Here is a 21,024-nt window from a genome sequence, read left to right on the forward strand (position 1 = left end):
TTCTATAGAGGGTGAATGAAGTCATGAAAACAAACTCTTAAATACCCGAGTTTCACACAGCGTGTCCTAGGGGCCCATGAAGTGTCTGAAACGTTCCTCACCCCTGTCTGCCCCATTTGTTTGGTTCAACATCACCTTTGAGGACCCCTTCAACACTGGAGTACCCACGTGCCTGGTTATCGTGGTGTCTTTATCCCAAGAAAGCTTCAGGAAAAGAAATCTTTTCAAACAGGCTCTGGTCCCTCCTTCACCTAATACGACAGCATCCCTCCCTCCCTCACACGAAGCTCCCCCCAGGATAAACCTTTTCCTTAATAAAACACTAAGTTCAACTTTAGTCAGCCTTTCCTGAAACTAAGAGGCTAACTTAAGCATTCCCAGTTGTTTTTCAGCAATTAAAAAAGTCGGATACACAAACAGCTGACTTGTTGACGTTGGGGTTTGCGTCAGCGCTTCAAATAACATGGGACTTTCCGCGGCTGATGTTTCTGCACAGCTGTTTTGGATTTTCCTCGAAGTCTGTCACTGACTTGTAGCGCTGCTCGGGCTCCTTTTTCGCAGTGGAAGTGGTTTGATTTTACCTCAGTGGGCATGTGACAGCTGAAAAGGTGCGCTTGGAGAGAGGCAGTGAGGTCCTCAATGGCAGTGACTGAGCATCTGTGGTTACTTTGTGGTTTCTGTCAGGTAACAATTTAAAGCCTCTCCTAAGAACAATTACCTCCTTGAGCTCTTTTGTCTTTCAGATTGCAACTTTTGATGCCATTTCATAAAGTCTGCACTTCATTTTTTAACACTATTTTTGAAAGTAATTATTCACTCATTGAAGGTGGTTTTGCTGACCTCTAAAAAGCCTTTACATCCTGTTGAGGTTGATGTTGTGTTTGAGCCCTTCCCCTTAACTGAAGACGCAGACGCCTTCACTGTCACCTGCAAACCTGCAAGTGCCAACGTGGTAAGTTAAATAGAATCAGCTCAACTTGAGCTTGAAAAAATAGTTTGAATTAGTTTTGACTGCATGGTTTTTGTACATATTTCTTGCAGATGTACACAGAGCATGTTGATCATTCGGCATGCTCCCCACACTGCAGAATATCACTGCATATGTCAGAAGACCAAAAGGGGTTTGACGCCATGCTGATGGCCTACAGGAACAATACTTTGCTTGAGGCAAAGTCCTTTCATTTTAGTGAGTGTGTCAAGTCAAATCCAGAAATCTGTTGTAGAGTACCTGAAATGTTTTTTGTGAAAAGTGATGTTTGTCTCCACAGTTCCAGTGTCCCTGTCCTCCTTTGAGGTGTTCAGCACCACCACTACAGCACATCTGACATGGAAACTGCGCAGGCAGCAAAGCATATCTACATTGATTCTTTATAATGTGGAAACATCATCTTTTTTAAAGGTCTTTGACATTAACTTCTCAGATACTGAGTACACACTAAAAAGTCTTCAACCTGGGACACAGTTCAGAGCTGTGGTCACAGCATCTGTATCTACCAGACAATCTGGCATCACCGTCAACCAAGAACTTAGCTTTTATCTGAAAACAGGTAACTGTGCACCAAGAAATCCCACAAATTTGATTGCAAAGAACTCATGAAGGTTTCTGGTTCCAGCTCACTGTCCACGGGAATGGCTGGCCAACATGAGAAGCTGCTACAGTGTGAGAACATCAGCTTTGAGTTGGCATGATTCTCAGTGCAGCTGCAAAGAACTGGCACCTGGAGCCCACCTGGCTGACATGAAGTCCTGGGAAGATCTGCTGTTTGTGTCTTCTCACCTCCTGACCAACGAAAACCTGCTGCTGCTTTGGACAGGACTTAATGACCAGCAGGTAACATCACACTCCTTTGGGAAACACGCTTTTCTTTTATAATTCGAATTAACTAAAGTGTTATTTTTTATCATTTCCAGAGTGATATGCCAAAAAAATCAGTGTTTTAATAAAGCAAAGAGAACACCTTTATGTTGTACAGATTAGGCAGCAGTATGAAATATATGGCAGAGAGTTAAATTGGAAAATGAAAAACAATATTATTGTTTTATTTGTCACATTGGATTTTAGTAAATCTCTGCTGATGAAAAATATCAGCAGAGATTTACACACTTACTGTGTGGTCATAAAGTTTGCATTGAAGTGAAAAAGCTTTCTGCAAGCAGTTACTCCTTGAAGAAGAGGCTTGTTTCTAATACCAAACTATGCTGATGTGACAAATAACTAACTTCTCTCCTCCTCACCCCACAGGAGGAGGGCCATCCTGTTTGGTCTGATGGCTCATTATATAATCAAACAGAAACATTGATGAGTTTTCTGCCACCGAATCAAACGGATTGTTTCGCCTTACAGAAAAATGCCACAGGACCAGGATTTTTTCTAACTCCCTTCTTCTGTGACATCCCTTTACCCTACATCTGCCAGTACCAGAGTAAATAAGAGATGATCAATGAAGCTGTCAGTTTTTAAAAATCCAATATTCACTTTTATTTATTTACAATCCCTTGAATGTTTTTTGATTTGTCATTGCAGTTATTGCTAATTTTTTATCCCACATTTTTAAGCAACATTTTTTTTTTCTTTTTACAGTCCCTTCAGCACCTGCCTCATTCTCATTTGACCTGGTTCAGGTGACAGAGCGGCACGCAGAGCTTCATTGGAGTGATCTCACCTCACTCTCACCTCGCCTCAATTTCTCATTTTTTGAGATATTCCTCATGTACCAAGAGAGGAAAAATAGCAAATCAGATCAAGGGGATGAACACAGCTGTTGGAAACCAGAGGAAAAGAGAGAGGCAGAGCGTTTTCAAAGTATTGTAAGGAACTACATTTCCCAGAACTCTACAGGGAAATCTGTATCAGGTTTGTCTCCAGGAAGCATCTACTCCTTTAGTCTTCAAGCCTCTCACCCCTCAGGCTTGAGTTGGACTTTAGGACAAACACAAACAGCATATACAAGTGAGTCTGCTGACAGTTTTTCACACAAATTATATAAGAAGGCCCCTTAAATATTACTGACCCTAACACACTTTCTTAACAGGACCTCCAACTCCTCAAAACATTACTGCTAGTAGTATTGCTGCCACTCAAGTTCGTGTCCATTGGATTCTGCCAGCGCAGTGTCACCCATCATGGGTTTCCGTTGTGCTCTACAGTGATGTTTCAACAGGACAGAAGAAGTTATTTCAGAACAGCTCGCAGGTTTCTGTGACAGACAAACTGCAGGAGTTCACTGCTCTGATTGAAGGACTTAAGTCCTACAGGAAATATAGTTTTGAAGTTTTCACCCTCACACAGCATGGGATTTGGAGTTGTGCACAGATGCCTCTGACCATACAGACCGGTGAGCAAGGTTTTCATTTCATGTTACCAGCAATCAAACAAGCTCTTATTGCTTTTTTGGTTTTATTGTTTTACTTCATCAATATTTAATTGTGGTCAAATGTTGATAGAGTGTGTTCAATTGAAGAAAATAAAAAGCAATAGTACAGAAAACAACTTTTCAGTCTTTTTTTTTTCAAAAAATGTAAAATAAATCCCTTCTGAAAATCACTACTGAAAACTGGTAGGCAGAAAAGGCGGATTTTTAATTTGTTCAAATATGTCTCACTTCTATGGAAGCATAATGTATAAGATCTGGTGTTTTTATTCAATTTTTTTGTTTTTTGAATGCTAATTTGTTTACAACTACAAACAGGCTTGGCACTAGCCTAATTTGATCATGAAAAACTGTAAGACCTGGAAAGAAAAGTTGCAAAGCCACTATGTTTCCACATTAGACATGATCCGTGTCTGTTTTCTTTGTGTTCGTCACCAGCCTGTTATTTTTTTCCTACTTAATTTATCCACAAAGAGTAGAGAAATATTAAATATATTTACCAGTATGAACTGTTTATTTTTGTTTATGATGCAGAAAAGTAGTTACAGCTGGAGTTTTTCGATATATAGGATCCGCCTGTTCTGTGCTTTGAGGTTTGCATTTTTTTGGTTAAATTAAAAGCAATACTCTTCCATATATTTCTGTGCTTGTGTTGGGTTTTTGAAGTGATTATTTAGACGTATATGATACACAAGCACTGTAAGTTCAATTATAAAGGTTTGTTTTTTGTTAAACTATTGTTTAATGTTTTCTTTTCTTTTTTTAAGTTAGAAATTCAGAAGTAATGTTGATTTTTTTCGGCAAATCGAATTAAAAAGCATCAAACTGAAACTAACAATTGTAGAAACTATTATCATTTTAGTTAATACATATCTCTGTGAACTTTTCTTTGTTTTAAAATACTTGTTTGAACTTTTTCAGCTTTGAAACCCCCGGCTGATCTGTTTGTGTTCAGCAAAGGAGAAAATTTGTCAGCCTGTTGGACCAATCCACTTGAAGATCCACCAGATGGTTACCACATCACCTCCCACCCTGTAGATGATCCCATTGCTTCCTCTCTGTGGTCTTATTCGGGAGATGATAATAAAATGTGTGCTCAGTTGGGCACATTTACACCTGGTCAGACATACGAGGTGGGAGTCACAGCTGTGAGAGGAAAAGACAGAAGTGAAAAAACTAGTATCAGACACACCACAGGTAACGTAAAAAAAAAAAAAATTCATGATGGTAGTTTTTATATATTTATATGTATTTTTGTTCTTTTTTGTAAAGCTCCATTGCCTGTAAAGGTGGCTGTTCCATTTTTGGTGGGCACAAACAATACACAACTATACATTCAACCTCCAAAGATGGGCCTGATAGACAGAGTGAAAGTGTGTGCATGTCCTGGAGTTTGTGACAGAGAGTGTGAGGTTATATGCGAGTATCAGTGTGAGTGGTACTCCCTACCTGCTGATATCAATATTGTAACTATTAGCAACCTTAATCCAGGATCGCAGTACCAACTTGTCATATACAGCATCAGTGGACAGCGGACTGGACCACCATATTACACCCAACCCATCAAAACAAGTGAGTAACTTCAATCTTAAAATCTGAAATCTAAACTTATCCCATCCCTGTTGGGGCCATGGGGTTGCCGGAGCCTATCCCAACCACTGTTGGGCAAAGTCCTGTTACACCCTGGACCGGTCACCAGTCCATCACAGGGCCCATTAAGAAATATGCAACAACTAAAACTATCAAGCAATAATCTACAAATGTGTTCCAGTCATGAGATCATCCTAGATGCACAACTATTGTTAGCTAATAGTATTTTTGTGAACATTTATTGTAATCCATACAGACAGTCACATTTTGCACAGATGCACAATGTAAGATCTTATTTAACACAATTTTTAATATATAAAAACTTTACAGGATGAGTAGGGGTTGTATTGGGAACACGTGAAAGTGGACCAGAGTCTTAAACATACAGTAAGACATTTTTAGTTGATATAAATTTTAGATTTCAAGTAGGGAGGTATTTCAGCTAAAAGCTTAAAGGTCAAGTAAGTCAGAAACAGTATTTATAACTACAAAACATTTTCACACAAATGTTTCCATAATTTAATAGCTATTATATTTAATCATTTCTAAGTCATAAAACAAAATTAATTAAATTTTACTCTCTAAAACATTTTTTTCAATAAAACAAATCAACTGTAAAATGATATGTTGTTGCTATTAAACTGACAAAATTTATCAAACTCAGTGAACCAAAACCTGTGATGTCAGGGGTAAGTGGGCTAGTTTGAGAGTGACTTTTTCCTCCACCCTTTTTTTAGTTCAACCAAAATTAGGTCATATTTTCTCATGCAAGTCGCAGCAATTTAATGCAGAATTTGTTATCACCCATGTTTTTTATTTATCAAATTGTTGTTTCCTTTTTTTAGGATTTCTGATAATAGAAAATGAATGGTTGGTGTTATTAGAAATAGACTCCTTCTGTTATATTAATCTAAATTAATATTAATAGGTTAGACTACAGTGTCGTGCTGCATGGTGGTTAGGTTTTTGTCTCATGGCAAAAAGGCCCTGGTTTCTGTCCCAACTGGGACCTTTCTGTGTGGAGTTAATATGTTCTCCCCCTGCATTTTCTCTGGGCACTCTGGCTTCCTCCTACAGTCCAAAAACATGCTTAATAGGTTAATTGGTGTATCTAACTTGTCCCTAGGTGTGGTTGTGTGAGTGTGTGGCCCTGCAACAGACTGGTGACCTGTTCAGGGTGTACCCCGCCTTCACCCAAATGCTGAGTTGGCTCCAGCAGCCCTGTGAGCCCAAAAAGGATAGAGCAGGTTCTGCAAATGGATAGACTGCAGTGTTTGATTCCACGTGTGATTTTAGGCTTGGCTCCTCCCAGAGGTCTCAGGGAGGGAGAGGTGACAGAGTCATCAATACAGCTACTTTGGGATCCACTTCAAGAACAGACAAGCAGTTACGAGGTCGTCTGTCTGAACTGTGAACCCTCTCTTAGGGTAAGATAAATGCTCACATGTGACTCAGGTCCTTTCAGCTCACTTTCAACAGGTTCAGGTATAATATGTAGAATAAAACACAATAATGGGTTCCTATAAATCAAAGAAATTAGGTTTTCTTGATCATCTGCAAACTTATTTATTTATGTTTCTAAAACTCTATCTTAAATTAAGGTTGCTGCCATGAAAACTGCAGTAAAAATCAAATCGTCTTTCTTTGTTTGATGTTAATGCTGCAGGTACAGAAGATCTTCAGTCAGAGCGCAATGTTTTCCAGTCTAACTCCCGGTTCCCTCTATCAATTTGTTCTTCGAACGGAGAAGGAGACTTACGCTGATAGTTCACCTGTCACAATTAACATCACTACAGGTGAGCACACATGCCTTCCAGCTCATTTCTATTTTTATTTTCTTTTTTTAATGAATGCATATTGGGTTTTTTTGGGTTTTTTTGGGGTGTGGCAGCTCCTGACTCAGTGGAAGTGTTTCTTGTCAATAAGACCACATCATCTATATGCATCAGCTGGAGCACCCCTAGGGGATTGGTTAGTGCATTCATCTTGTCAGTCAAGAACAGAACATCCATTCAGGAGCTGATCATCTCTAATGAGAAGCGCAGGTCAGGCTAATCCTCTCGCTAACAGCGGCACAAATTACTCCCAACTTGAGTTACTATCATTGTCTAAAGCTTAAGCATGAAAACACAGACTACTGAGCTGAAGATGTGTGTGTTTACAGATCGTACAGCTTTAAAGGCCTTGATCCTGGAACCCTGTACACTGTTGAAGTGACTACTATAAGTGGTAAAAGAAGGAGTAAACCTGCAAACATGATCCTCCATACCAGTGAGTTAACATCCAAACCATACCTAACATTGGCCGAATGAAGTGTGTGTAAAAATCTGGATTCATTTATTTTGCAGGAAATACAGTCAGAGAAGAAAACTGTGATTGTAAAAGCAAATGCTTCAGGAAAAAAAATGTTGCTCTTTTATTGATTTTTTTCATATTGTTTATTCATTGTTATTGTCATCCAAATTTTGTGAAGTATTGCGTTTAAATAAAAGACAGCCTACAGTCAATCCAACTGTGTTTTCTATTGCTATTTTTACGCTATTGTGGTGATACTAGAATTTAAAGATCTTAGTGCAACCTTTTCTCCTGAATGCTCTTAAAGTACCTGTGTTTTACTGTCAATATGTTTCTTTTTTGTAGTCCCAGGAATGCCACAGGAAGTGACTCTTTCAGAGCATGCAGTGATTTCAGTATTTGTCACCTGGAAGCCACCAAAAGGACGGGTTGACCACTACACGGTAAAACAGGCTAACTGGTGTCCACATGAACAGATGAAGGCTGCTTACTTTTGTTTATCATTGAAACATGTTTTAGGTGATGAGAACCAAAAATATAATGGGAGGATGCCACTTGGATCAGTTTCTTGCACAAACCTATTGGTTACTTAGCAAATCGAAGGATTTGGTTACACAGTTCTTAGAGATGTATGACCCTTACTGGAGAATGAGCCAGCACACCATGAACACAGACAAAGCTTAGATCAACAATGTTTACTTAATAAATTATACTTACTGCATATAGTGAACAGCATGCTGTTTTTGCAGAAGTTTCTGCCGTTTCTTTTATTTGACTGCTAGACTAAAATAATTTTTCCTTCTGTTTTGTCAGTTTCTTTTTGGTCTGATATATTTGGAGCAAACGTCTTGGACTGACGTGCTCCTTCAAGTCACGAGCTATGAGATCAGGGATTTGATCCCGGGGTCAGACTATGGTATCAGCATCCAGAGTGTTTTAGGCACGGACATCAGTGAGGCGACAAAAAGAGAGTTCAGCACTCGTAAGAAACATCAACCACACAGGAAACAGTTGTCATAAATTGTTCATTTACCATTTCATTTACCATTTCAGGTCCAGCAGGATTATGTGCCCTTCATTTAGATTATGTAAACTCCTCATCTGTCTTTGTGAGCTGGAACAGTGCACCAGGAGAGTTTGACTTCCACAGAGTCACTGTGAGTAACTCCTCGTTCAAAAAAACCCTCAGAGTCCCTAAAGAGGAGCAGGTTGCTTTGGTTACAGGTCTACTGGATGGCTGCAGCTACAATGTGAGTGCTGAGAGAGTGAAAGGATTGATGGCAGGAAATACAGCCTTTCTACCTGTAACTACAGGTAGATGATGTTACAAAGACTGCCACTCAGTTAGTGACCACACAATTGTGTAATAAATGACGGGATCTTTCTCTTGTTTTCTTGTTCCTCATGAGTTCCGGCCCGTGTGCGAGGGGTACGTGTGGTGAGCGTTGCCAATTATTCCTTCTCCTTGCGTTGGCAACAAGCAGTTGGATGCGTGGATCATTACCAAGTGAGCGTGCATCCAAACCAGGGAAAAGTCATATTTCACCCCGGGGATGATGGATATGTTCAGGTATGAGAACAGTTCAGATGTGGCCAAAATATTATTTAGCTGCAAGTGCAGCTGATAGTGTGCTTAAAGTCCCACTCCAATCAAATTTTGAACTATTGATCTCAGTGGTCTTTAAAATGTGATGTTTTTGGCCAACATTAAGAAACATGTGTCTAGGACGTAGTTTCTGCAGAGTAGCAGTAGTTTACTAGAAATTTGTGGGCGGGACTGTTGGCGTGGAATCTACTTCCCATCATCCATCTGTTTGCACACGCTCCTGCTAGCTTACAGCCCCTGACACCCCCAAACCAGGATTACTGGTGCAAAAAATAAAAACGGCCAGCGATATTGGACCTATCCAGCTGTACAGTTTTGAGCCAGATTCCAGCTCAGACAAGGATAACAAAGATGTACATGAATCTATTTGTCTGCAAGTGGATGCATCAGAATTGTGGCTTCTACGTAATGCCTACAAATTTTTCAGACGGCGTGTTTTTTGTCTGCTCCTGAAATCCAAGTTTGAGTTCAATTTTCTTAATCAATTTTCTTAATCATCAGAATAATTCACAATCACATGTTAAAAACATCAAAAACAAAATTTTTGTCGGGAATGATCACAGGGCTGGACTCAGACGCAGCGATTTTAGTGGTTTTAAATAACCAAACAAACTGGCACAGGACAAAGGGAGACTCAGACGATTTAAGACATGAGGAAGGGGAACACAGGTGGAAACAATCAGGGAAAATTACACAGTCACACCTGTGGGGAACAGAGAAGGGCAGAAAGGAACCAGGCCTGAAACAAGAGGAGAGTTAGTGTTTCAAAATAAAACAGGAAGTGCAACACGAGACAACACAGGTGACAGACATAGACCAGAAGTGCACCACCCAGGACAAAAGATAAGAATGACAAGACATGAGAATTTTTGGAGTGGGTCTTTAAATACAGAGAGCACGAAGTTTTCCCTCCTTATCTCACAATCACAGAGCTGCAAATTTCTTTCAGATTTCATGGCAAATTGGTCAATAGAAAAATAAGTCAACAAGGATGCATAAAAGAGATTATCTCTGTCTTCCCATTTATCAAAACCCCACCCCACACCGCATGATCCCAGCTGTCAGGTATCAGATAGCCCCCAAAATGTAACCTTACACAGCACACCATACACACACACACAGACAACAGAACACACTACACAAAGAGTTGAGTAATAGATCTCATTATTTATTAAGTTACCTTCAAGAGCTCAACCCTGAATCATTCATTTGCTGAGGCAGTTCTATCAAATAGAAGTAACGAGAACATAGGGGAAGTACTAGCACTGGAAAAATGGATGGGTTTTTTTCTGAATAGCATACTGCTTTACTTACATTTTGGAATTCCTCAAGGTCAGAACTCAATCCAATCGAGTACCTGAATAACTAAACTGTCTGATTTTATTCCTGCCACTAACCAGCCCTGGATTCCCTCCTGCCAGCACAGTGGATTACTTGTAGATCACTAACTTTAATGCACTAATATTGGATGTAGATCTAGAGTTAAGGCGTCCTATAATTTGTATTAACTCCCATATCCAGCATGGCGTTCTTCTCAGTCATCTTGCTTCTTACTTTCTGCCTGAAAAAGGTAAGAATTTACTTCCGAAGGTTCTGTGGATTTCAATCCACATACATGACGATGGTTCATTAACTTCTCAGACTATATATCTATTCAAACTCTTGCTTGTGTTTTTCTTCTAAAGACAGATAAAGAAAATGCAATTTCACCTCATAATAGCTTTCAGATGCCTTACAAAAATATGATATGTACCTCTTAAATAGACACACACAGCTCACAACGATTTTGTTGCTGTCGTCCGTTTAAACCCATCATGTGTTGAAACACAGCTGAATAGCTTTAAGGAAACATTATGAACAAATAACGACAGAGTGCAAAACTAGACATACAGGGGATGTTCCAGGTGCAGCTGGAGATCATGCTCTTTAAAATTTGTAAAGTGTGGCATGGGTTTTGGGAGAGGAACGCCATTCTCAGGTGCACTTCAGGTTTATTCTTGGTTAAATTCAGCCCTGTCCTCCCTTGAAGACTTATCTGTATCTAGCTGTAAAGACTGTACAATGGTCAATTTTTTAAATTGTTCAAGAAGGCTACAATTTCTTGTAAATGAGCATGTGAGACTTTAAGAACTAAATTAAATTCCCCCATCCCCTGGGGGAGCAGACATAGCCACACTTGGGAACCATTTTGGTGGATTTAACCCCCCAGTCCAACCCCTTAATGCTGAAAAGCAGGGAGGGATTGGGTCCCATTTTTAAAGTCTGTGGTATGACTCGGCCTGGGTTTGAACCCATGACCTTCCAGTCGCAGGGCGGACACTCTAACCACAAGGTGGTTACAAGGTGCTGGTAATTGCTTTAATGATACTTAAAATACCCTTCTTCTGTCTTGTGAATTTCTAGTTTGGTAGATCATCTCTACATTATTCCATTTGAAAGTCTAATTAAAAAACGTTGGTCTTCAGTTAAAAATATTAACTTTTTTGAGCAAAAATAGTGCAACAGTGAGCTTTGGGAAGATGTCAAGTCTTAATTGAACTTGAACTTAATTGAACCACAAAAAACATAAAAATAGCAAAAAAGTATTTTAATCTTAAGGTCCTTTTTATTTTAATATTTTAACTAAACCTTTTAAGTAGAAAAGCTGTTGATAGTTGGAAAATACTTTTAAATAAAGCAGGAACTCAATGTTTCCCCTAAAAACAGTGTTTAGAATATAAGTATTAAAGCCATTCTGTCTTTAAGATGACTGCTTTTAGTTTAAAGTCAATATTAGAAAAAAAATTCTTGAAAACAAATCACATTCAAGAGCATGAACCCTTCTGTTTTACAAATATTTGTAGAATTTTTAGACCTGTTTTTTTATATTTAAAATATTAGGCGTATTACTTAAAGAAAAGTTGAGAAAATAAATGAACACACATATTCTCCTATAATTGGTTAAAACAGGGGTATCCAAATGAAGAGGGCCAGATTTGGTGAGAAGAATATTTGTAAGGGCCAACCTGCCTTCTATGAACCCTTATAACTTTAAATGAAAACAAACTATTTAACAAAAATGATATTGCAATGGCAGACTTTTTTATTTTGTCTCAGCTTGGCATAGTCTTGTCTTCAAGTCATCTTGATACTAAACTCCTTGAAAACTTTTTGTATAACACTGAAAAGATACTCCAATTTCCACCTCTCCTGAAAGTGGTGTCAACTTTCTTTTTTTTTATTTACAGTCGACATTTTAGAAACAAACTAGAAAGTGTCATAAAAAGCGCAATAGTGTTGCCACAGGTTTACAATGGCTCATAAGCAAATTCAGCCAACCACAATTGAATATTATTGATTTTATGACATGAACCTGAGGGCTGGTAGAAATTTTAACATTTGTCTGCATTTGGCAATGTTAAAAAAGTCCACAGGCCAGACTTTGGACATGCCTGGATTAAAAAATTGGAACACAACGGACACTAAAATTAATCTTTCTTTTCCTCCAGCTGTCTTTTTTGCATGATCGAAACAACAGCTCTCAGGAAGCTCTGTCTCTGCTTTCAAACCATTTTATTAATGAAAATAAAAATAAAAAACAAGAAAAGAAATTCTAAATACAGAAATCTTTAGCTCTTCTTTAAAATTCAGCTGTCCAAATCACAAAACAAAATGTTCAGAAAATGGTTAGAGTTAGCTGAAAACTAACGGAAATAGTTACAGCAAAGCCTTACATTTGTCTTTATTAACACAATGCTGTCTTTTGTATTAAATTCTTGGAGACGCTCAATTTTCTAGTTGAATTCAAAATACAAATTCTAAATTTGCTAGGGGTAAGTATACTTTATGACAGAGCTGACATGTTTTGCCTTTTTCCAAAGGTCGACGTGGAGAACGTCAGTCCTGGCACTCGGTACACAGCAACAGTCACAGCAGCTTCCTCTTCCAATGTGAGCCCTGGAGTCAGCCGCATGATTGTAACCAGCGAGAGTGGTGAGGAGCCCGCACACCAAATACTTATTGTTTTGTGGAACTGAAGTCAGGCAAGATTCACTGCTGTCTGTTTCCTTTAGCCATTATGGAAAGGTACAAAGACACACACACACACAAAGTAAAGAGCAAAGTGGATGATGTGGTGTGTGTATTTTTGTACTTCCTGTACTGTTTAATTCCTTTTAGGTAACTTAAGCTGAAGCTTTTGAACCACTGGATGAATAGCTCTGCAGTGAATGCCAGTGAAATGCCACTGCTGTGTGAAGCCTTATTCATCAGGGTTCCTGTAAAAAAGCATTCATGCAGACCACATACACACTTTACCACACAAGCACACTTTTGATGGATGGGACTCACAAAAGCATCACTTCTAATAGAAAGACTGTTATTTTGGAGTTGCACAACATTAGTTAAGTTATAATTTCTATCTTTGGGGTGTAAATAAAGTATGCACAGTTGTATAAACTTTGCAGTTATATATCCAGGTTGTTTTTGATTGTCTTCCTTTCTTTGCATCTCTGTAGTTCCAGGTCCCCCTTCACAATTAATTGGGGGACCTGTTGGATCAAATGGTATTTTGCTCTCCTGGACCATGCCCCAAAATTCAAAGAATATTGAGGGATACATCATCAGGTGAGTTTTGCTGCTGTTTTGTGCAATGAATTAATTTGCTTCCTTAACGGAAGATCTTAAGCACAGGATCACATGAATGATTATTATGATATTTGGCATTTTCTTTGGACATAACTTTCATATTTTATTATATAGTTTGGAGGTTTTGTGAAATAAGAAGCTAATGTCATGTAATGAATAAATATATGGCCAATCAACTAATGTTCCCTTATCTGTTAAAGACTTAATAACTGACTTTTGCTCAAAAACAATAGAGTTAAAATGTAAATACAGTTTTCATTAACATCCATCGAATTTGGTGCCCATATTTACTTTGCGCTAAAATGTATTCATGTATTAAATAGGAAATGCAAAAAATCCATGATTCTTCCTGGTTATTTTTCTTTAAATTTAGTGAAAAAGAGAAGAGAATGTTTGAATAAATAAATGTTGTTTGAATAAATTTGATTTTTAAGATGACAACTGTGTTGCAATTGCTGCATTACTAGTAACTACGATAAGTAACACATTATCCCATTACTGTATAGATACTTTTAAGTAGAGACTGCATTATAATTGTGGCCTTTTTGATGTAAATTAAACTCTGTATGAAGCCACCAAAAAATACTTATTGCAGCCAATTTAAAGGGAAACAGGACACATTTCTTTTCTTTCAAACAGATAGTTTTTTTTATAGAATAAGGCAGTGTTTTTCAACCAGTGTGCCGCGGCACACTAGTGTGCCGTGGGAGATGGCCAAGTGTGCCGTGGGAAATTGCCCTCATTATCTGATCTAAAAACATTTCCCATCTCCAGGATTTTAGCTCTCTGTTCATCCAAACATCCTGATAAAACACCGAGGAGTTAGGAATATAAAAGATCGTAAAATACCTTTTCTTTGCGTTTATTTTATTTTATTAAAGACATTTTGATAAGAATGACGTACCGCGATTCAGCTGCACCTTCGGCTGTATTTTGGAAAAGTCCCGTGTTGGGGGGGTTAATCACATGTCATCGGTCTGACCAATCAGAAGTGCTTAAAGTCTTCACTTCTTTGTCCCGATTTAGCTCGTAAAGTCACTCAGTTCTAACAAAAATACCAGCTAAAGCTCGTCTTTAGCGGTGTAGCTTTCCACAGAATCTGGTATCAGACCGTGGAACAAGTGAACAAAACAATGAAGCTCCGAAAACCGATCTTCGGCCGTTTTATGCACTACATTTCCCATGATGCATTGGGTTGTGAGAGTGACAGCGCAAAAGGAGATCTGTTGTTAAACGTCTTGAAACTAACGAACACACAAACTGTTTTTAAATCTTCTAACTTAACTTTTATTGCCTCTTTTAGAAAAAAACAGCTGCAGTTTCAAGCTTTTTCCGTAACAATTATCTCAAAAATGCACGGAGATTGTGGAGGGACTGTAGATCAATACAGACTATGAGTTTCTCCTTTTTTTTTATTTTTGAATGCTGGTGTGCCGCGGGATTTTTTTTAAGGTTAAAGTGTGCCGTGGCTCAGAAAAGGTTGAAAAACACTGGAATAAGGCAACTAAGTAAAATAAAGGTTTTAAGAGAACGGGAATAGTTCCCCAAGTAGATAGCAGTCATGCACAGGTCATTTTAATTACTTAAGGCATCTCCTTTACAAAATAAAATGAATAAACTGGATCCAAATTGGAACAAAATTTTGTGTTTTTTTTTAAGGAATCTTATTTTGCTTTCTATTTTCTGTAAGATGTACATTTTTTTTAAATTTCCAGACATTGACACTTTGCAAAAACCCTCAAGTAAAAAAACAAATTTACTTTAAATAAGTGAACTTTTATCTTCAGTTAGCCTCACTGACTACATTCCAGGAGGTGAAGTGGAGCAAAGCTACTATCCTCAATGTCCTCCGTCATTTCAACTATCCTGCCTTGTTGTTTATTAAAATAAATAACACTAGATCTAGATAATCAGCAGCAGGTAGAGCGGGGGAAAGTCTGAAAAGTTCTGGGAGTTAAGTTAAAAGCCACTGATGTAGAGAATGCAATCATAAATATAATAATAATAAAAAATAATAATTGATACTTTATCTATCCCACAATGGGGAAATTCTTCTCTGCATTTCGACCCATTCCCTGGGGGGAGCGGTGAGCTGCAGACTAGCCGCGCTCGGGGGGCGACAGCTGGCTGGGGAGAGTGGGGATTGATCTGCCAACCCTTCGGTTCATAGACAACCTGCTCTACTGCCTGAGCTAAACTGCCGCCCTTAAATATTGATTAAAGTATATTTTTATTAATTCTATCAATTTTCAAATTTTGAACTATTTTAATTTAAAATAAAGTCAAATCTAGAAAAATGCACAAAACAAAGTTTTGCTGGCTAAAATAAATAATTCCTTTCTCCTATCTCAACATTCAGCTGAGTTACAATGTTAAAGTGGAACTAAAAGGATCCTAACTGCATCTTTTCTTCTCAATCGTCTTTTTTTGAAAACTTTTGAGATGTGTAAGATCCTGAAATGCTCTTTTTGTAAATATTTAACTATTTTTCTAGGTATAAGGAGGTGTGTCCCTATCCTGATCCCTCATTTACAGAGGTGCACAAGTACATAGATATTCCAGAGACTCTGATCACCGACTTCACTTCAGGTTCTGCGTATCACATTGAGGTACATTAAAGATTCTTCTGCTTTCCTGACAAAATAAAAGCATTTTAAGGGTTTGAATTACCAACATCTACACAAGTGTGATTAAAAAAAACCAGACAGTCAAATGTAACTTCTGCATGCCAACAACCAACAATGTTTGCAAAGTATGTACTAAAATATAAGCCAAGGCATTATGTATTATTGGAAACATTTGCAGATATAGTCCCATCTGGTTATGGCCATGTGCTTATGTGACATGGATTCCACAACAGTGAGCTGTTCTCTTGATCTGACTGAATGCTGGTAATTGATCCAGGTTGCATTATTAATCAGGTAAACAGATCTATGGATCAACTCAGGCTCTTTCCACTTTCTGTTGTCACTGGTCTTGAATGTGCCCATGCTCATTAGTCAGCAGAATTAATTAACCCCCAATGACCTTCATTCAAATAAACTATAATAAAGACAGAACCGTGTTTGTGTTTTAACATACTAGTAATTCCCAACCATAGTCCTCGGGAAATGCTGTCCTGCATGTTTTCCATGCAGCTCTGAAGGAGCCTGATGATGGCCTTTATTAAAGGCAGATTGAAAAGATGTCCCTGTGCTCTGATGGCAAGCATTGGTAAACTGCAGAGTGTAGAGTAGCTGTTGGTTTATAAAACTATTTGCACATCTTCATACAACTCCATTACACTCGATCACAGATAAGACATAGAGGTTTGTGTCACTCTTGAGGACAACCCTTTTCTTATTAGAAAAGAGCAACAAAAAGGAACTTACATTTAGTTACATTTAATAATTAAAATGACATATATATATATATATATTTTTTTTTTTTTATAAATGCACCCATCCCTCAATGACTGAACTAAGATAAGCATTATTTTATTTTAATCTTCAGATATAGCGTTCCGTATCAAATAACAACATGTTACTTGAGTTAATTCTGGACATGTTAAATTGACCCTGATATAATAGACTCCAGTACATCATTGTTTGATCTGAAAGAGGGATCATAGTACACACACAATAACTCTTCCCTCAACAGAGCGGGAAGCCTCTGACACAAATCTTTTTTTCCTGTTTACCATGCTGCCATCTCATTTGTTCCAAAAAAACAGCAAAACTCCACCTGCACTTCAGGAATCCTGTGATCGGGGCAGGAGATAAAAAGAGGAGAGGCCTTTCACATCCACCACTATCTTGTTTCTCCTCCTTTGTTACCCTAAATGAGGTTGTCCAATTGCAGAAATATGGATGACCCACCTGGGGCTTGAACCCAGCACCATTCACATTTTTTATCATAAACAAAAACAGATTTATTTATTTATTCGTTTTGCCTGCACCATCATAAAAGAAACTCACCAATGACTTACAAAACATTACTTTTTATATCAGCTTAGAATTACGTTAAATGCTTCTAAACCAATGTGTAATAGTTTGGTAAAAGATTCTACTCTACACATACTGATAACTACATGTTCTGCCTGCGAGGTAGCAGTTGGGGACAAGGAGCGCCAAAAAGAATAGTGGCACCAAACCATTAAACTGACACCCAAAGCAGTTTCTTCATGTTTCTACTTTTTACAGAAAAGCCCCAAAGTCATACATTTCTAAAAGTTTCAAATGATGAAGTTAAAAGATTTTTTAAGGCTAACCAACCAATTAAAAACAGATAAAATGCTAACATTAGTGAACAATTTGTCGTCCAATTTGCCCGTGCGGTGCTCTTACACAAGCCTACCGACAGAAACAACCCAGCACATAACTTTTCCACGTCACCTCTGTTCTCCGTTGGTGTTAAATACATTTTCAAGGTTTATATAGAAACAAAATATTGTAAAGCACAACCTATTAAAGATATATGTTAAAAAATTAAAATTATAAAGGTTATTTAAATCCAACATTCTTTTAACTCAGTGCATCAATTACTGTCACAATTTTGTATTCACCATTATGATAAGCAAGCTAAGATTTGAGGATGAATGGGACTTGGGGCATGATTGACTGCAAACTGAAATATTCACAAGGGAGCCTCAAAACTTTTTCTTTCTTTTTCTTTAGGTTGCTGCAATATCACCCGTTGGAACCGGAGTATTCAGCAAACCTTTATACATAAAGACTGCAGAGTCACGTGAGTGGTCATGTTCTTGAACAAATCCCTGGGAAATAGTCCCCTCCCCCCTGTAAAAATGTGTGAACAAGTGACATTGTGCACATTTTCTGCAGCTCCCGGCCTGGTGACCAACCTGACAGCATATGCCTATAACCACACCTTTGTTGTGGTGAAATGGTACCTGCCTCACCGCATCAATGGTCTCATCACAAAGTTTGGCGTCAGGGCAAAGCATGCTCGCACAGGGAAGATTGTCCGCATGCTGGAGGTCAATGCAGAGGACATCATGAATGGAGTGCTGCCTCACTGCAATGTACCACACCACTATGTCTTCTGTGCTGAAGTGTTTGTGTGTGTGAAATACCTCCTTTTTATTCTTAACATGTTTAATATGTCCAGGATGCAGCTGATATCCTTTCCCAAGCAACTACCAGCCCCCTGGAGATGACAGCATCTGCTCCATCCATCACCCTCTCTGCTGTGCCCCCCTCAGCTGCTTGGCGTGTACCCATATCTGTGGGAGTGGATCAGCTGCAGTCGTTCACAGCCTATCTTTTTGAGGTGTCCGGCTTTACCTCAGATGGAGAAGGACAGATTGCCTCCACCATGGTCCGCATGCCAGAATCAGGTGTGAAAGAAGAAGCAAATTATCAATTTTTTCCCCTAAACTATGAAAACAAAGGTCAACAAAAATTCCATTGTAATACTTTTTTTGGTGCTTGACAGCTCCAACTGAACCACCTCAAAGTTTGACAGCAAATGTCACATCTAGAAGGATCTCTGTTGTTTGGAGTTCTCCCATCACCATCACTGGAAAGTACAGCTACGTTCTGGGCCTATATGGGCCAACAGGTTACTGAATTTTAATTAAAAATAATTCAGCACATACAATACAATGTGACTGGTTATGTAATTCACAGGTTTCACATTCATCTGTTTCCTTTCCAGGCTTCTTGTATGAGAATAGCACATCGGACACACGCTTTGTTTTTACTGGTTTGACTCCCTACACGAAGTATAAAGTTGTTGTCTCTGCCAAAGCTGCGGGAGAACTGGGTCCAGAGGCAGAGGACGTAGTAATTACACCTCCTGAAGGTAAGGGCACCGTTACTAACGCATCAGTGTATTTGAATAAATCCTTCCTAGTGCTTTGGGAGCCTTTTCCCTCTTTAAGGAGGTGGTAGGCATGTTGCAGTTCTTTAGCGCTTAGATGTCTTTGGTCTTGTTTGTGTAGCACCCAGTGCAGTGCAAAACCTAAAGGCAGAAGCTGAGGATTCAATATCAATCCGTGTAAGTTGGAGGATCCCCGCCGAGCCAAACGGTCCCATTACCCAGTACAGGCTGCAAGTTCTGGTCGATGAGATTCTAGTGCAAGACATCACCCTGACTGTCGAGGTAAGGAAACCTGTTGTCACAGCTTCATGTGGTCAAAATAATGCACTCAAAGAGCTAATTACATGGGGTGGGTTAAAAAAAAATAAGCCCAAACAGTGAGGCTTTGCAAATTTTAATCTATAGCACATTTGAGTTTCTCTGTATCACATTTCATTCTTTTATGTTTTAATGTATTCTTTTTTTTAATTTCAGGAGCTATCTTAAATTGTTTAATTTGTTTGAAAAACACTTTAATTTTCAGAATTATTTTTCGTCTGCCTGATTCAAAACATTAAAAACAAAAACAGACAAATATTAAAACTTTTACAGTGTACTTGAATTGTTTATTGAATTGTTATTTATATATTTTTAACTTAGTCAACATCTGAATGACAGTTATTCCCTTGCATGATTTTTTAAATAAAGCTCCTCTTACTGAAGTACAACATTTTAGTATTGTACTTAACTGTATCAGATAACAATAACATGGGCAGCCTTCAGCTAGGATCTATACTTGTTGAAAATTTAACGTGACTTTTTTAAAGCTCTATCATTGTTGTTAATTGGTAAAAAATAGTAAATGGTGTTTACTTAAATAGCACTTTACTACATTATTTGATAACCCAAAGTGCTTTACAGTCACAGTCCCATTCACCCATGCACACACACATTCACACACTGGTGGCAGCTCCGCTGCTTAACACTGGCACCAACATAAAACCACCAAGAGTAACGTGGGGTTTAGTGCCTTACCCAAGGACACTTTGACAAATGGGCAGGCAGGAACAGTACCTGAGATATTCTGGTCAGTTCTACTACCAACCCTGTGAACCTCTTTCTTCTAAAACCATTTTAAAAGTCTTTCTTTGCTGACAAACAAACAAAACTGTTTACATGCATGGATGGTTTTCTGTTCCTGTAGAACTCTGCAGATTTTTATGAGGACGTGACGTTTTCTCCAAAAGTCCACGGCACCCTGGGGCGGCGTAAGAGAGCTGCCGAGCTCGATCTGCTTACATCTCATCCAGCCTTCACTGCCACCATCTCTGACGGCACTGACATGACTGCTTCCAGCTTTATACACACAAAGACTGACACCAAACCAACCACTGACAAGTCCAGCAGGGCTTCTGATTTGCAGTCTGGCAGCAGCATCTTGTCCACTAACACATTATCTCCAACCTTGATGCATTCCCATACCCTTCCCCCCTGGCTGACAGAGCAACCACATGCAAATGAGTTGACATCAGACTCCTCCACCAGAGTTGTGACTCCAGGCAAACAGCGTTTGTTCACCCATGATGCTTCAGTCACTGCACGTTTTTCTAATGCAGCAGTTTCTGGAACAACAGGTGGGGAAGAGCTAACCTTGACCATTGTCTACTTGGTATTTGGTTTGCTTTTGAAGGATTCCTTTACATAACAACAGCTTTTAAATTATATGGATGGATATAT

The 21,024-nt window shown here is 38.6% G+C and overlaps 1 protein-coding gene across 6 annotated transcripts in view; it reads left to right on the forward strand.

The window, feature by feature from the left end:
• The first annotated feature begins 490 nt into the window (after positions 1–490).
• Positions 491–21,024, forward strand: part of ptprq (protein tyrosine phosphatase receptor type Q) — a 46,726-nt gene continuing 26,192 nt past the window's right edge. For 5 of the 6 annotated variants that reach the window (XR_002873412.2, XM_023955867.2, XM_078949365.1 and 2 more), the window contains exons 1-28: positions 491–684; positions 827–952; positions 1,042–1,186; positions 1,269–1,547; positions 1,614–1,831; positions 2,243–2,423; positions 2,582–2,950; positions 3,033–3,335; positions 4,293–4,568; positions 4,644–4,943; positions 6,258–6,388; positions 6,628–6,757; positions 6,853–7,006; positions 7,126–7,232; positions 7,602–7,699; positions 8,070–8,238; positions 8,310–8,570; positions 8,666–8,826; positions 12,723–12,834; positions 13,359–13,467; positions 15,983–16,097; positions 18,144–18,213; positions 18,309–18,508; positions 18,595–18,823; positions 18,922–19,047; positions 19,144–19,290; positions 19,430–19,590; positions 20,492–20,921. Coding sequence is in view for 5 of the 6 variants with exons in the window: in XM_023955867.2 (XP_023811635.1) it covers positions 640–684; positions 827–952; positions 1,042–1,186; positions 1,269–1,547; positions 1,614–1,831; positions 2,243–2,423; positions 2,582–2,950; positions 3,033–3,335; positions 4,293–4,568; positions 4,644–4,943; positions 6,258–6,388; positions 6,628–6,757; positions 6,853–7,006; positions 7,126–7,232; positions 7,602–7,699; positions 8,070–8,238; positions 8,310–8,570; positions 8,666–8,826; positions 12,723–12,834; positions 13,359–13,467; positions 15,983–16,097; positions 18,144–18,213; positions 18,309–18,508; positions 18,595–18,823; positions 18,922–19,047; positions 19,144–19,290; positions 19,430–19,590; positions 20,492–20,921 (5,152 nt within the window). In the remaining variant the exon portion in view is untranslated. Of the gene's footprint in view, positions 685–826; positions 953–1,041; positions 1,187–1,268; positions 1,548–1,613; positions 1,832–2,242; positions 2,424–2,581; positions 2,951–3,032; positions 3,336–4,292; positions 4,569–4,643; positions 4,944–6,257; positions 6,389–6,627; positions 6,758–6,852; positions 7,007–7,125; positions 7,233–7,601; positions 7,700–8,069; positions 8,239–8,309; positions 8,571–8,665; positions 8,827–10,254; positions 10,433–12,722; positions 12,835–13,358; positions 13,468–15,982; positions 16,098–18,143; positions 18,214–18,308; positions 18,509–18,594; positions 18,824–18,921; positions 19,048–19,143; positions 19,291–19,429; positions 19,591–20,491; positions 20,922–21,024 lie in introns of those variants that run through there. The other variant, XM_078949366.1, reaches the window with a different exon arrangement.

The sequence above is a fragment of the Oryzias latipes genome, chromosome 6, assembly GCF_053564925.1.
Source record: "Oryzias latipes strain Hd-rR chromosome 6, Olatipes_Hd-rR_3.1".
NCBI classification, from domain to species: domain Eukaryota; kingdom Metazoa; phylum Chordata; class Actinopteri; order Beloniformes; family Adrianichthyidae; genus Oryzias; species Oryzias latipes.